The sequence below is a fragment of the Loxodonta africana genome, chromosome 5 (genome assembly GCF_030014295.1).
Source record: "Loxodonta africana isolate mLoxAfr1 chromosome 5, mLoxAfr1.hap2, whole genome shotgun sequence".
Taxonomy (NCBI): domain Eukaryota; kingdom Metazoa; phylum Chordata; class Mammalia; order Proboscidea; family Elephantidae; genus Loxodonta; species Loxodonta africana.
Window position 1 is genome coordinate 81,764,098 of NC_087346.1, and position 16,575 is coordinate 81,780,672.

General features: G+C 36.3%; 1 protein-coding gene across 7 annotated transcripts in view; it reads left to right on the plus strand.

Moving 5' to 3' along the window:
- The window catches only part of ANKRD17 (ankyrin repeat domain 17), a 191,908-nt gene that overhangs the window by 92,980 nt on the left and 82,353 nt on the right, over positions 1-16,575 (plus strand). For all 7 annotated transcript variants that reach the window (XM_064285707.1, XM_064285708.1, XM_064285713.1 and 4 more), the window contains exons 3-6: positions 11,121-11,277; positions 13,723-13,870; positions 14,112-14,259; positions 15,718-15,951. In XM_064285707.1, the coding sequence (XP_064141777.1) occupies positions 11,121-11,277; positions 13,723-13,870; positions 14,112-14,259; positions 15,718-15,951 (687 nt within the window). The remainder of the gene's footprint in view (positions 1-11,120; positions 11,278-13,722; positions 13,871-14,111; positions 14,260-15,717; positions 15,952-16,575) is intronic.

A 16,575-nucleotide genomic window follows, 5' to 3' on the forward strand; every position in this document is an offset into this window, starting at 1 on the left:
AGTTATTTTATTGATTTGGGAGCTATTGTAAGTGGTACTGTTTCCTTGTTTCTTTTTCAGAGTAGTCTTTGTTAGTGTAGAAGAACCCAGCTGATTTTTTTATGTTGATCTTATGCCCTACAATGTTGCTAAATTCTTAATATTAGTTCCAGTAGCTTTGTTGTGGAATCTTTTGGGTCTTCTATGTGTAAGATCATGTCTTCTGCAAAAACAGATAGTTTTACTTCTTCTTTACTGATTTGTATAACTTTTATTTCTCTTTTCATGTCTTATTGCTCTGGCTAGGACTTCAGTACAATGTTGAATAAGAGTGGTGATAATGGATAGCCTTCTTTCATTCCCATCATCAAAAAGAAGGCTCTCAGCCTTTCTGTGTTGAGTATAATGTTGGCTGTTGGTTTTGCGTACATGTCCTTAATTATGTTGACAAAATTCCCTTCTACTCCTATTTTGCTGATTTTTTAAATCAGGAAACGGTGTTGAATTTTATTCAGTGCCTTTTCTGCATCAGTTGATAGGATCATATGGTTCTTTTCCTTTTTTTCTGTTTGTGTGGTGGGTTACATTGATTGATTTTCTATCACTGAACCATCCTGTAATCCTGGTATGAACCCCACTTGATCAGGGTGTATGATGTTTTTGACAGTGTTCGTTTGCTAGAGTTTTGTTGAAAATTTTTTACATCTATGTGTACCGAAAGGTCGGCAGGTGGAATCCGCCAGGCGCTCCTCGGAAACTCTATGGGGCAGTTCTGCTCTGTCCTCTAGGGTCGCTATGAGTCGGAATCGACTCGACAGCAGTGGGTTGGTGGGTTATGTTCTTAAGGGATATTGGTCTATAGTTTCCTTGTTTTGTTATGTCTTTTCCTGATGTAGATATCAGGGTTATGCTGGCTTCATGGAAAGAAGTCAGTAGTGTTGCTTCCTCTTCTGTGTTTCTGAGGAGATTGAGTGGGATTATTCAGTATCTTCTGAATGTTTGGTAGAATTCTCTAGTGTAGCCATCTGGTTCTGGGATTTTTCTGTTGTTGGCAGTTTTTTGTTGACATCTTCTATCTCTCCTTTTGTAATGAGTCTGTTTAAATTTTCTATCTGTATGTTGGTTTGGGTTGGTACTATTTTCCTAGGAGTTTGTCCATTTCATTTAGGTTTTCAAATTTGTTGGAGTACAGTTTTTCATAGTATTCAGTTATTATCTTCTTTATTGGATCGGTTGTAATGTCACCATTTTCATTTCTTAATTTGATTATTTGCCTCTTCTGTTTTTTTTCTTTTGTCATTGTAGCCACTGGTTTGTCTATTTTATTTATCCTGCCAAGGAACTAACTTCTGGTTTTGTTAATTCTATCAGTTGTTTTTCTATTTTCAGTTTTATTTATTTCTACTCTGATTTTTCATATTTTTTTCTGATAGTTTTTTGCTTCTTTTACTGTTACCTTTTCTATATGTTCAAGTTGTAGGTTTAAGTTAATGATTTTGGATCTTTTTTAATGTAGGCATTTATGGCTGTAAATTTCCCTCTGAGTACTGTTTTGCTGTGTCCCAAAAGTTTTGATATGTTGTGTTTTCATCTTCATTTGATTCTGTTGTTGGTAGGTGCTGTTGAGTCAGTTTGGAATCACAGCAACTCTGTGTATAACGGCATGAAACACTGCCACGTGTCGTCCTCACAATTGCTGTTATGCTTGAGCCCATTGTTGCAGCCACTGTGTCAGTCCATTTCATTGAGGATCTTCCTCTTTTTTTGCTGATGCTCTACTTTACCAAGCATGATATCCTTTTCTAGGCACTGGTCCTTCCTGATAACATGTCCAAAGTATGTGTGATGAAGTCTTGCCGTCCTTGCTTCCAAGGACCATTCCGGCTGTACATTTTCCAAGACAGATTTGTTTGTTTTAGTCTAGAAATTTTTTAATTTCACTTTTGAGTTCCTCTATGACCCGACAGTTTTTTAGTAGTGTATTATTCAGTTTCTATGTGTTTATTCTTTTTTCCTTATTTATCCTATTGTTGATTTGTAGCTTCATTCTGTTGATGCTTTGTATTATTTTGGTCTTTTTAAATTTGTTGAGACGTGTTTTGTGTCCTAGCGTGTGGCCTATTCTGGAAAATGATCTGCGTGTGCTAGAGAAGAATGTATCGTTCTGGTGTCGGAGTGGTCCAGTTGGCTTATGATTTTATTCAGGTTCACAGTTTCTTAGTGACCTTTTTTCTAGGTGTTCTGTCTGTAATTGAAAGTGATGTGTTGAAGTTCCCTACTATTACTGTGGGGTCATCTGTTTCTTCTTTCATATTCGTCAGTATTTGTTTTATGTATTTTGGTGCATTGCTGTTTAGGTGAATATGTATTTATATTTGTTATGCCTTCTTCCTGGATTGACCTTTTTATTGTTATATGATGCCTTTTCTTTATCTCTTGTAATAAATTTTGATTTAAAGCCTGCTTTTTTTTTTTAATCTGATACCAGTATGGCCACCACTGCTCTATTTTGTTTACTGATTGCATGGAATATTTTTCTTTGTCCTTTTATTTTCAATCTATTTGTGTCCTTATGTCTAAGGTGTGTTTTCTTCTAGACAGCAAAAGGATGGATCATGTTTTTTTATACATTCAGCCACCCTCTGCCTTTTGCATGGGGAATTTAGACTATTTACATTTAAGGTTGTTACTGAAAACCAAGTGTCTGCCTCATACATTTTGGTATTTGCTTTTTGAGGATTCGTGTCTTGTTTGTTTTATTCTTATTTTTCTGTTTTTGTTTGTATTTTGGTGCTTTCTTGGAATGAACTCTTTTTTTATCTTCCTCCTTCTCTTAATGCTTCTTCTTGGTCATTTCTTAGTGGTTACCACATGTGTTACATTACACAGCTTACGATTACAACAGTGTTTAATATATGAACAACAGTTAACATACAACCTTAACATAATACATCTATTCCTGATGTACTCCTCCCTCCTCCTTTTCTATTGGTGTTACTCTATTAAAATCAGTATACAACCTGTATTCAACAAGTTTACTTTGTACTTATTTCTTAATGCTCTTGCTTTTCCATTTGGAGTACTCCCTTGAGTAATACTTGCAAAGTTGCTTTGGTAGTGGCAAATTCTCAGAGCTTCTGTTTGTTTGAAAATGTCTTTACTTCCCCCTCATTTATGAATGACAACTTTACTGGGTAAAAAATTCTTGATTGCCATTTGTTTTGGTTTAGTATTTTATATATGTTCCTCCGCTGTCTTCTGGCCTTATAGTTTCTAGGGAGAAATCCACACTCATTCTTAGGGAAGACCGTTGGTATGTTATATTGAGTTTTTCCCTTGCTGCTTTCAGAATTCTCTCCTCGTCTTTGGTTTTAAAGAATTTTATTAGAATATGTTGCGGTGTTGAACTTTCTGTGTCTCTTCTAGTTAGGGTTTGTGTAGTGTCCTGTATTTGCAGGCTTGATTCTCTGTTCAGGCCTGGGAAATTGTCTCTTGGAAAATTTGCTTCTGTGGCTTTATTGTTGTCCTGGTGCTCTGGGACTCCAATAATTCTAATGTTAGATTTCTTAACTGAATCCCACATTTCCTTTTGGGTTTGTTTGCTTTCCTTTGTTGCTTCCTCTTGAAACTTGATTAAGTTCAGTTATTTTGTCTTCTAGTTCACTTATTCTGTCTTTTCTTTGTTCATCCTTGTTGTTCAGTGTTTCTCTTGCATTTTCTAATTCCAATGTTTTATTCTTCAGTTTGAGTAGTCCTCTTTTTTTGATATTTTCGATTTCTTTGTTAAGTTTCTCATTTTGTTCCGCCGTTGTTTCCTGAACTCCGCAGTTTGTTTCAGTGTGCTTTTTGCCCCATAGTCTACGAATAATCAATTCCTCGCATTGTTCTGTCTTCCATAGGAGAGATTTCCTCTTTTTCATGTTTTAGTTTTGGTCCTTCTTCGCTTGTGATTTCATGTGTTTTTACTAACTTTTATTAAACTTGGACCCTTTTGTTGTCTTTTTAAAAAATTTTGCTTCGGGTTTTTTGTTTTGTTCGTTGAAGGTAAATTTTCTGATTGGGTGCCCTGGTAGCTCAGCAGCCACGCACGCAGCTGCAAAGTGAAAGGCCGGGGTCCACACCCATCAGCCGCTCCACAGGAGAAAGATTCAGTAGACCCCTTCTGTAAAGATGCACAGCTCTGGGAACCCCATGGAGCAGCTTCCCTCAGCCTAACAGATTTGCTATGAGTCTAAATGACCCAACCATTGTGGGCTTGATATTTTCTCCTGAGAAGCACTAGATGTCATTCTTATCTATAGTTTTTTTTTTGTTTTGTTTTTCCAGTGCTTGTTCAGAAGGTGCGTAGGCTTGGTCTCTGGAATTTAATACACATGCTCGCGGTGGGGTGGGGGTTAGTTGTTCAGAGACTCCGTCATAAGTAGTGGTGCTCTGCTTTCCTGTAGCAACAGTATGGGACTCTCTGTGTCTTTCTGTCACTTGCGCTCCTGCATAGACACTCCCATCGTGTGTATGCTTTTTTCCCTTGTTCCTGTCAGTCTGAAGTATTTCCCTTGCTCTGTTGCTCTTACAGTTTCTCCCTTTCCTAGTGCCCTTCCATCTGAGGCCACAGCAAGATTCAGCAGCACTCTCACAATGCCAAGTCTTCTTTGCCCCTCCCAATTGCATGGCCCATGAACTCCCATGGCCACTTTGCACTGCCTTAAAAAAAAGTCAGGCTAGAACTTCCTCAGATTAGCTCCTTTTCTCTGTCCCCTGTTTGGCATCCCAAAGTGGCTTCAATGAGTGAGCACTTCCTATGTTAGCAGGTAGGATTTCCCAGTTTCTAAGGTGACCTTACCCCTCTTCTCCCCTGCTTTTGGACTCACCTTTTGGACTCTCTAGTACCTCAGCTGCTGTTCAGAGTTCTGAGACCTCAGTCACTTCGCCATCTTGCCCCACCTCCTATAATGTCTTTTTATAGTTAATTTGATTGAATTAGAATCCAGACAAGGTTCCCATATTGTTTTACATTGAATACATTTCATAAATGTCTTTAAATCATAATAGTTCCTGCTCCTTTTTTTTTTTTTTTTATTTTCCTTTTTCTCTATTTGTTGAAGAAACAGCGTCATTTGTTCCTTGAATTTCTCCAGTTAGGGATTTTGCCAGTTGCACCTCTGTGTGTTAAATTTCTTATAAACCAGAATTCGAATCCAGAGACTTGACTAGGTTCAGCTTCATTTTGTTTTTATCAAGAACACTTATTCACGATGGTGTATGTTTCCTTACGTATCACATTAAGAAAGAGCCAGATGTTTAGTTGTTTCTCCTTTTGTGATGTTGCAATTGATCATAGTTTGGGTATTCAATAGGTTTCTTGAAAAAGGATGCTTGAGAGGTAAATTTTTTTGAGACCTTGTCTGAAAATGCCTTTTATACTATCTTCATACTTGATGGGTTGACCAGGTATAGAATTCTAGTTTAAAAATCACTTCTTACAGACTTTCTAAGTTCTTGCTTCAGTGTCTTCTGATTTCTGGTGTTATAGTTGAAATGTTTGTTGCCAGTCTTATTTATGATTTTCCTCTATATCTGTGCCACTTTTCTCTACTTTTTCTCCCCCTGAACTTTAGTATTTTTAACATATTAAAATTTCACTCTCTTTTTGGATATTTGTGCCTGTCTTTTCCTAAATGTCTGTTGATCCCTGGCTTCTGTTTGTAGTTAATAGCAATGTCATGAAAAGCTAAATTGGAAGCTCTGCGTGCATGTTTTTTCAACTCATTGCATAGTGTGTATTAGTTTCTTATTGCAGCATAACAGTTTATCATAACTTAGTGATGTGAAACAGCACTGATTTATTATCTCTCAGTTTCTATAGGTCAGTAGTTTGGGCACAGTGTAGTTGGCTTTTCTAGCTCAGCGTCTCACTGGGATGAAGTAAGGTGTCAGCTGAGTTGAGTTCTCATCTGGAAGCTCACAGAAGATTCACTTTCAAGTTTAATCTTCTTGTTAGCAGAATTTAGTTTCTTGCAGTTATAGAACTGAGATCCTGGTTTTCTTGCTGGCTGTTAGCCCAGAATCACTATCACTTCCTAGAGGCTGCCAGCATTCCTTGACATGTGGCTTCTTCCACCTTCAAGCCAGTAATGGTAGATTGAATTCTTATGCTTTGAATCTCTGCCTTCTTTGTTTCCAACCACCCAAAGAAAACTCTTTGCTTTTAATAGGCTCATATAATTGGATCAGGTCCACCCAGATACTCTACTTATCTTAAAGTCAGCTCTACCATATAATATAACTTAATCATTAAAGTAAAATCTACAAACTTTATAGGATTATATAAGGTATGTATGTCTACCAGGGATGGGTAATCTTGGGAACATACAAAAATTCCTGTTGTTGTTAAAGTGCCATTGAGTTGGTTCTGACTCATAGAGACCCCAAGCACAGCAGAATGAAAAACTGCCCAGTCCTGTACCACCCTCACAGTTGTTGCTATGTTTGAGCTCACTGTTGCAGCCACTGTGTCATTTCGTCTCATTGAAGGCCTTCCTCTTTTTTGCTGAATCTCTACTTTATCAAGCACAATGTCCCTCTCCAGGGACTGTTCCCTCCTGTTAACATGTCCAAAGTACATGAGACAAAGTTTCACCATCCTGGCTTCTAAGAAGCACTCTGACTTTGCTTCTCCCAATACAGATTTGTTTGTTCTTCTGGCAGACCATGGAATATTCAGTAGGCTTCCCCCAACACCCTAATTCAAAGGCATCAGTTTTTCATCAGTCTTCCTTATTCATTGTCCTGCTTTTGCATGCATATGAGGCGATTGAAAACACCATGACTTGGGTCAGGAACCCCTTAGTGACATCTTTGCTTTTTAACACTTTAACACTTTTTAACACTTTAAAGAGTTCCCCAGTCGTTTGATTTCTTGACTGCTGTTTCTGTGAGTGTTGATTGTGGATCCAAGTAAAATGAAATCCTTGACAACTTCAATCTTTTCTCCATTTTTCTCATGATCACAATTTAGTGTTCTGGAATACCTATTCTTCATAATATGATCCATAATTTGCTGTGATCCACATAGTCAGATACCTTTGCATAGTCAGCAAAACACAGGTAAACATTTTTCTAGTATTCTCTGCTTTCAGCCAAGATCCACCTGACATCTGCAGTGATATACCTCATTCCACATCCTCTTCTGAATCTGACTTGAATTTCTGGTAGTTCCCAGTTGATGTACTGCCTTGACTGCTTTTGAATGACCCTCAGCAAAATTTTACTTGTGTGTGATATTAATGATGTTGTTCTATAATTTCCACATTCTGTTGCATCACCCTTCTTTGGAATGGGCACAAATAGTATCTCTTCCAGTCAGTTGGTCGGTTAGCTGTCTTCCAAATTTCTTGGCATAGACGAGTGAGCGCTTTTCGTGGTGCATCAGTTTCTTGAAACATCTCAGTTGGTATTCTGTCAGTTCCTGGAGCCTTGTTTTTTGCCAGTGTGTTCAGTGCACCTTGGACTTCTTCGTTCATTAGCATTGGTTCTTGATCATATTCTACTTCTTGAAATGGTTGAACATTGACCAGTTCTTTTTGGTATAGTGACCCTGTATATTCCTTCCATGTTTTGATGTTTCCTGTGTCATTTAATATTTTTTTCCATAGAATCCTTCAGTATTGCAACTCAAGGCTTTGAATTTTCTCTTTAGTTCTTTCAGCCTGGGAAACGTCGAGGATGTTCTTTAGTTTTGGTTTTCTAACTCCAGGTCTTTGTGCATTTCATTCTAATACTTTTTTGTCTTCTCAAGCTGCCCTTCGAAATTTTCTTTTCAGTTCTTTTACTTCATCATTTTGCTTTCGTTACTGTGTGTTGAAGAGCAAGTTTCACATTCTCTTCTGATATGCATTTTGTTCTTTTTTTTTCTTTCCTGTCTTTTTAGTGACCTATTGCTTTCTTTATGTACGATGACCTTTCATAACTCATTTGGTCTGTGGCTTTTAGTGTTTAAAGTGTCAAATCTGTTCTTGTGGTGGCCTCTAAATTCAGGTGGAATATACTCAAGGTCATAGTTTGGCTCTTGTGGACTTGTTCTAATTTTCTTCAGCTTCGGCTTGAACTTCCATATGAGTAATTGATGGCCTGTTTCTACAGTTGGTCCCTGGCATTGTTCTAACTGACGATATTGACCTTTTCTATCATCTCTTTCCACAGATATAGTTAGTTTGATTCCTGTGTAAACCATCTGCTGAGATCCACGTGTGTAGTCGCCATTCATGTTGGTGAAAAAAGTTATTTGTGATGAAGAAGTCATTGATCTTGCAAAACTTTATCAAGCTATCTCTGCCATCGCTTCTGTCACCAAGGCCATTTTTTACAACTACTGTTCCTTCTTCTTTGTTTCCAACTTTCAAATTCCAATCACCAGTAATTATTAATGCAACTCGATTGCAAGTTTGATCAATTTCAGACTGCAAAAATTGGTAAAATTTCTTACTTTCTTCATCTTTGGCATTAGTGGTTGATGCGTAAATTTGAATAATAGTTACAACTGGTCTTCCTTGTAGGCATATGGATATTATCCTATCACTGACAGTGTTGTACTTCAGGATAGATTTGGAATTTTTTTGACGATGAATGTGACATTTCTCTTTAATTTGTCGTTCTCTGCATAGTAGACCATACGATTGTCCAATTCAGAATGGCCAATACCAGTCCATTTCAGCTCACTAATGCCTAGGATATCGATGTTTATGCAGTCCATTTCATTTTTGACAACTTTTAACTTTACTGCATTTGTACTTTGTATATTCCTCATTCCAGTTATTAATGGATATTTGCAGCTGTTTCTTCTCATTTTGAGTCGTAGCAGCTTAGCAAATGAAGATTCTGAAAGCTTGACTCCATCCACATCATTAAGGTTGACTCTACTTTGAAGAGGCAGCTCTTCCCCAGTTGTGTTTTGAGTGCCTTCCAACCTGAGGGGCTCATCTTCCATCACTATATCAGAGAATGTTCGCTACTATTCATAAGGTTTTCACTAGCTAATTTTTTATAAGTAGACCGTCAAGTCCTTCCTACTGTGCCTCAGTCTGGAAGCTCCTCTGAAACCCCATGAGTGACCCTGCTGACATTTGAAATACTGGTGGCATAGCTTCCAGCATCACAGCAACATAAAAGCCACCACAGTTCAGCAAACTGACAGATGTGTGGGAATATTATTAGTGACTTCCTAGTTATCTTTAGTAATACACTTATCTTTATTTATGAAGATGTGAGTTCATACAGATTTAATGTGGATTTTTTTTTGTTGTTTTTCTTTCTTTTTAAAGCAGTGATTATGTTCTGCTGATCTAGATATATGCACTTGTCTGTTCCCTGTTGCTATCACTAACAAGTGTTTGTTATATAGCTGATGTGGGCTAGGTGAAAAATGGGAGCCACTTCTCTCATGGGGAAATGCTTCTGTGACCCTGTTCCCAATAATGCCACAGTATACCTACCTAACCAAAGATATCCTTTTGAATAAATCCTACTATAGCAGATTCAGACTACAGTGTGGTTTATGATGTTAGTGATGTGAATTATATAGTTTTACCAGATTACCAGATTGAGACTGTTTTTATCCTTTGCACATCCTGATTATAATAAATTTAATTGGTCTGAGTATTTCTTACGTCTAAAAGTCATGAAGTCTTCTTGACAGGTGTATTTTTGGTTCTTATAAGATCTAACATTTTAATTCTTGGATTTTTCAGAAAGAAAAATAGGTGTAAACTTTTATATGCTTTAAATACAAATTTTTATGATATTATTGAATGTTTTCACTGTTAAATCAGCTTGGACTTATTTCATTTTTTGAGTGGTCCTTTTTGTTTTTGTATTAAATTTTTTGTTCTAAAATCTATAATAATGTTTCTCAGTTTAACATGCATCTTAATCACTTGCAGATGTTGTTTAAAATGCAGGTTTTGGCTTAGTACGTCTTGTGTAGTGTTTGAGAGTCTGCATTTTTGGCAAAGTCCCAAGTGATGGCAATGTTTCTATTCCATGGGCCACATGTTGAGTATCAGGCTTCTATACTATGTATCCTAACATTATATTTATCATCAGATTATAGCAGAGGTTCTCATTCTTGACTGTGCATCCAAATCACCTTAGCGCTTTAAATATATATAGGCCTCCTACTTAATTCAACCTCAAGGTCTAGCATCTGTATTTTTTAATATCTCTGCAGGTAATGCTGATGGATTGAATGGATTAATAAGCACCACTGTGTTAGAATAATAAAAGTTAGAGGCTAGCTTGTTTTATTATAGTATTTTCTGGAAAAGCAGTAAGTTATGTTTCATGCAGATGGTTAGTGAACATTTCTGCTTTTGAAAAAAAATTTTGTTTTGGTACTTTCACTTTTTTTAGATATGGCTACTTTTAGATAGGACTTTGAGTATATAAGTTGCTTTCATAAGTAAAATATAAGGTAATCATATATAGGCTATCTCTTAGATATAACCGAGAGTGTTTTATTAGGCCATATTTTGTCACAAGTGCTAGTATCCCAACTTAAACGTTCTCAAGGAAAAGTTGGCATTTGCTGAATTATAAATAAAAAGTATAGGGATGGTGATGACTTTTAGCACTACTGGCGTCAGTGACTCAAAAGTAGTCTTATCAGGATTTTGTCTCCTTTCTGTCTCTGCTCTGCTCTCCTATGTTAACTTTATTTGGGATAGTTTTTCTCTCTGGTAATAAAAGTGGTCGAAGAACTTATGACTCACAATCTTACTAATTTAGCAACCTTTGAACATAGGTTCTTCTTTCACAACTCTGGCAGAAGCCTAAATGAGGACTCTGAATTGTCTCAGCATAGGTCAGTGACCCCATTTTTTCTGGCATCAGAGGGCACAGGGTCAGGTACTTATGAACCACATGGAAATAATAAAATTATTAGAGAATTAAAAGTAATAAAATTGTTAGAGAATTAGAGAAGACTATTTCCTAAAAAATGCTAGGCTGACAATATATGTGTCTACTCTGCCATTTGTAGGTTATTTCTGAATATCGTTAACATAAAATGTATAGGCTTAAATAACTTGAATTTTGCTTTGTTTCTCCTTTTGGGTGTATCCATATTGGTGTGAAAAATAACATACCAGGAATAGGCAAATTGTCCACAGCTGATGGTAAAGCCTTTGCAGACCCTGAAGTTCTTCGGAGATTGACCTCGTCTGTTAGTTGTGCGTTGGATGAAGCTGCTGCTGCACTTACTCGTATGAGAGCTGAGAGCACAGCAAATGCAGGGCAGTCGGACAAGTAAGTGAATTTTCACCATGATCAGTATGAAGGCATTTTCTTAAAAATAATAAAAATAGCTAACATTGACAGCATTTGTTTTGTGCCTGGCACTGTGCTAAATAAACACTTCACACGTGATACTTATATTTACAAAACTCTGTAAAGCCTAGATTTTTTTTTAACTCCCATTTTACAGATGAAAACATTAAAGAGAGTTTAATAAATTATTCAAGATCAAACAGTGTCAATGCTGGGTCACCAGTATGTATCTGTCTGACTGTAAGGCTGAGTTCTTAACCAATATGTTATAGAAGACCTTTTGCTTGTTTAAATTCTTTCCTTTTAATGTTTTTGGTGACAAAGAAGTTAATGCTTTCCAGTTATTCTACTGGGCAAGGTTTTTATTTATTTTATGAATGTTTTTGGAATCAGTTTTTGTGTTTTTATTAATTTACTTTATCATTTTTCTCATAGATTGGCTCTCCTTCTTTAGTTAACCTCAGATTCTGTTCCTTAGTTAACATTCAGTTTTTAGCCAAAAGTATTATTGATACTCTCCAGAATTTTTTTTATATGGTATCTGCTGTGTCTGGCAAGAGGTAAAACTAAAAATGCTTAAACAATATGTTAAATCTAGTTGAAGTAGGAAGTAGAATAGAAAAATAAAGTTATAGGATTTTGGCATTGAAAATACTGGAAGATATCAGCCAAATAACAACTGAGAGAATGTTTGCGACAATCATATTTATTCAAACAAAGCTTGAGATATGTGGCAGAATTAAGTGCAGTGAGTGTTATGTGCTGGGTTTTATATTAGTTAAGTGCAGTGCCATATGCCAGATTTAATGTGCCTGTAGCACAAGTTCTGAAACCTGTTGCTAGAGTAGCTTCTGTAGCTTTGTTTTAAAGCTAGCATACACATGGGGAAATAAGTGAAAATCCAAGTGGGAAAGTAGAGGAGCTTGTGCAAGATGGGGGGAGAGAGAGAGACCTCAGCCATGTTAGAAAGGTTGGTGTAGGGGGAGGATACAATTAACAAGTAAGTAAAATTCATAGTATAGCACATGACGATAAGAACTAGGAAAAAAAAGTTGGACAGGGAAGCGCTAGGGCAGCTTTTGTAGATTGAAGGCCACATTGCCTTTTTAATAAAGTGGTCAGGGAACTTTTCACTAAAAAGATGGCTTTTTAATAACGACCTGAAATAGGTAAGGAACAGAGCCATGTCTGAGAGGGGAGCCTTCATGGCAGAGAGACAGCATGTGCAAAAATCTTGAGGCTGGAGCTTACTTAGAATATTTGATGAGTAGCATGAATGCCATTGTGGCTAAAGTGGAAACAGTAAGGGAGAGAGTAGTAGAAGTCAGAAGTAAAAGTGAGTAGGTGAGTGTGGTTGTGCAACTGGACAGATCTGATGGGGATTTTGGCTTTTTCCCTGATTGAGATTGGAGGCCAGTGGAGGGTTCTGAGCCAGGGAAGTGACATAACTACTTCCCTTTAAATAGGATCTCTCTGGCTGGCTTGTTGAGAAGAGCCTGAATGAGAGCAAGGGTTAAAGCAGAGAGACTGGGCAAAAGATGATGGTCTTGAAACTGGGTGATGGTAATAATAGAGGTGCAGAAAAGAGGTTATCCATGATCCTTGAGTATCTAAAGTGACAAGGCGATGTTTCAAGAGGTAAGTATTGAGTTATATTTGAAAGAGAGTGTATTAATTAATAGCCGTAGATTTAGTGCTTTGTTTCTTTTCTTAAGAATGGGTTTTATTCAGGAGTAAGAGAATCTTTAAGAATGTCCATCATTGAAATTGTTTTGGGAGGATTACAGGGCAAAAGCTTTTCTCTCAGTTGATTTTTCTATTATTTCCACTCTCCTTTTGCTTGAATTCAGCTTTTCTTCTTTTTTGGATATTTTTTTAAGACTTTCCTAAAACATGATGGTGTCAGTAAATACTTCAGAAAAAAAACTTTGTATCAGCTATTTATATACTGGTCAAAATTACATATTCCCATCTTTTTGGTCTGCTTTTCCTTTACTTGATTGAAAGATTGTAGGCCTTTCTAATTAGGACAAGTTTTACCCATTTTTATTAAATACTTTTACATTAAATTTTATAAAAATTTTCTAGTGGTTGAGCCAAAAAAAAAAAAAACCCAAAACTTGTAATTGTAACCTGTATTTTGTTCATACAATTTCTACAAAATTTTGTGTTTTAAAATTTTGTTATATCTCCACTTCTTGTAAGTTAGACTTTATCCCGTAGTTGCATAACTGAAAATATTTTGAATATTAATATTTTTAATTTAATAGCCTTTAAGGGTTTTTAAGTGTAGATATTAAAAACTCAGTAAACTTTAGCATTTTCAGGTTTCTTTTTGTCATGGATCATATTGAAATAATCATTCTAGTTTACCACTGCTGTGAAATTTTTTCTGTTATCCTTAAAATATTCTTCTCCTAATAGCCGCAGTTTAGCAGAAGCTTGTTCAGAAGGAGATGTAAATGCTGTGCGCAAGTTACTCATTGAAGGACGAAGTGTAAATGAACACACCGAAGAAGGGGAGAGCCTCCTTTGTTTAGCTTGTTCTGCTGGATACTATGAGCTTGCACAGGTTTGTATTATCCAAATAAAGCTTGTGTTTTATTGTATTGCATGCTTGTTAAGGAAACAATAAAGTAAAACCTTTTCCACCATTGGGTTCATTTCAGCAAACAAATTGCTAGCTAAATGTTCTATGTTTATTGGTCCTTTTACTATATTGTGAATATATTAGTATTACTTATGTTCAACATTTTTTTTTTGAAGGAATCATCATTTGCTGGTATCCTTTAAACTTTATTTTTTTCCAAAAGGTTTTATTAGCAATGCATGCAAATGTGGAAGATAGGGGAATCAAAGGTGACATTACACCTTTAATGGCTGCTGCTAATGGGGGACATGTCAAAATCGTGAAGCTGCTGCTGGCTCATAAAGCTGACGTCAATGCACAGTCTTCAACAGGTAACGCGTGTCTGTTTTCTCTTTGGCTGTGTAGTAACACCCTTGGGGACAAGTGTTCCACATGAAAACCATCATTAGTGATTCTTTCGCTATTCTAATACGTGCTGCGCAACGTGCATAAGTCTGTGTATGAGGTTTAGAGTAAGAGAGGGAGAGCAAGAAGAATAGGAACGAAAGACAGGTCTGTCATCCCCTGCCATTATTAAATTATGGCCTGTAGAAAAATAGAGTGTTACGAAAACATTGTGCCGTGCGAGGGATATACCTTTAGTCTAAACTAACTTTTTTATTTCAGTCTTGGGCCTGGATGGATTTGTGTAAAAACTCTCAAATTGTATGGAAATGTATTTTGTTTTTCCTTCATATAAGATTTTCAACTTTATGTTTGGATGCTTTGAGTAATTTTTAAGGCTTGTAAGTTCTGGTTTGAAGGATTTTAGATATCATTATATAACCTAAAAGGTTTATTTTCTTGTTATGTGTGAGATTTTTATCATCAAGAATGTTTTTGAAATTAATTTTGATTAGTTAACTGGTATTTGAAGTTGTAGTGAAAACAAATGCATATAGTTAAAAGGAACGACATGGGTGTGCGTATACACACACACTTTTAGATTGAAAAGACTAAATGAAAAAAAACTGAACTGTGTGAAACGTTTCTGTGAATAATGTTAGAATAAACATAACTTATTTCTCATCTGAAACAGAGAAGTTAGTCATTTCAGGGAAGACTATGCTTATTTTTTTTTTAATAACTCTAGAATCTTGTTAAATGTAACTGATTTTCCATATGTATTTGGCCCTGGTTTTCAGTGGGGAAGGAGAATAGGGAGTTGATAAAAATATAATGAAGAGAGGAATTTTAAATATGTATGTGTGTGTGTGTGCATATATACATATATATATATATATATGTACGTATATAAACCCTGATGGGGTAGTGGTTAAGAGCTATGGCTGCTAACCAAAACGGTTGGCAGTTAAATCCACCAGGAGTTTCCTGGAAACTCTGTGGGGCAGTTCTGCTCTGCTTTATAGGGTTGCTATGAGTCCGAATCTACTCCACGGCAGTGGGTTTGGTTTTTGGATATGCATATAAAACCTGTTGCCTTCGAGTCAATTTTGACTGATAGTGAACATGTATATACACACACACCACACACACATATTTATAGACTATAGGTTCCACGGAAACCCTGGTGGCATAGTGGTTAAGTGCTATGGCTGCTAAACAAAGGGCCAGCAGTTCAAATCCGCCAGGCGCTCCTTGGAAACTCTATGGGGCGGTTCTACTCTGTCCTATAGGGCCGCTATGAGTTGGAATCGACTCGACCGCACTGGGTTTGGTTTTGGTGGGTTTATAGTCTCTAATTTAGTTTTCTTCATGGTCTAAATTAGAGGCTTCATTTAAATTAGAGACTCCACTTTTATGTTAAATGTCTTTTTGTCTTAAAACAGGCAATACAGCACTTACATATGCTTGTGCTGGAGGCTATGTAGATGTTGTAAAGGTGCTCTTGGAATCCGGTGCTAGTATTGAGGACCATAATGAAAATGGTCATACTCCTCTTATGGAAGCTGGAAGTGCTGGACATGTGGAAGTAGCCAGATTGCTGCTAGAAAATGGGGCTGGCATTAATACGCATTCCAATGAATTTAAAGAGAGTGCACTTACATTAGCTTGTTATAAAGGTACAGTATGTAATCCTTTCTTTTAAAAAAAAAGTTTTTAAACACATGAACTTGCAGTTTTTATATATTCTGGTTTTTAAGATAAAAAGTAAAATTAAAATATGAATAATAATATAGTGTATGTAATTAAATATCAAACAAGTATTTAAAGTTAAAAACCTAATATGTAAATTTTTCAAATATACAGTCAAATATTGGTAATAGCAAGTGACTCAGTTGATCTACTTGTTTTTATCAGAAATCTACAGTTAGTTAATTTAATATGCACTGTTCTTATAGTCTGGAATGTCAGAGTATTTTGCTTCCTTTATGCAAAAAATTCTGTTACTCGTAAATCGGCAAGTTTAAAAGTAAAAGCAATGAAAATAGCCAGTTATTTCTTATGGTACCAAACACAAAGCAGAAAAATTGAAGAGAAGGAAGGGGATACAAGAAGAGAAATATTTAAAATATTTTAAATGACATCAGCTAACCAGAAAATATTGGTAATACAGAAAAGTAGCCTCCCGTGGGAGGACAAGACAGTTGCCCAGAAAGGTATGCTTGGTCTTTTGACTAGTTAATGCTGTAGATTCTAAAGAGAACAGAGCTGAACGTTTTTGACTCCTACCTTTGTAAAGACCT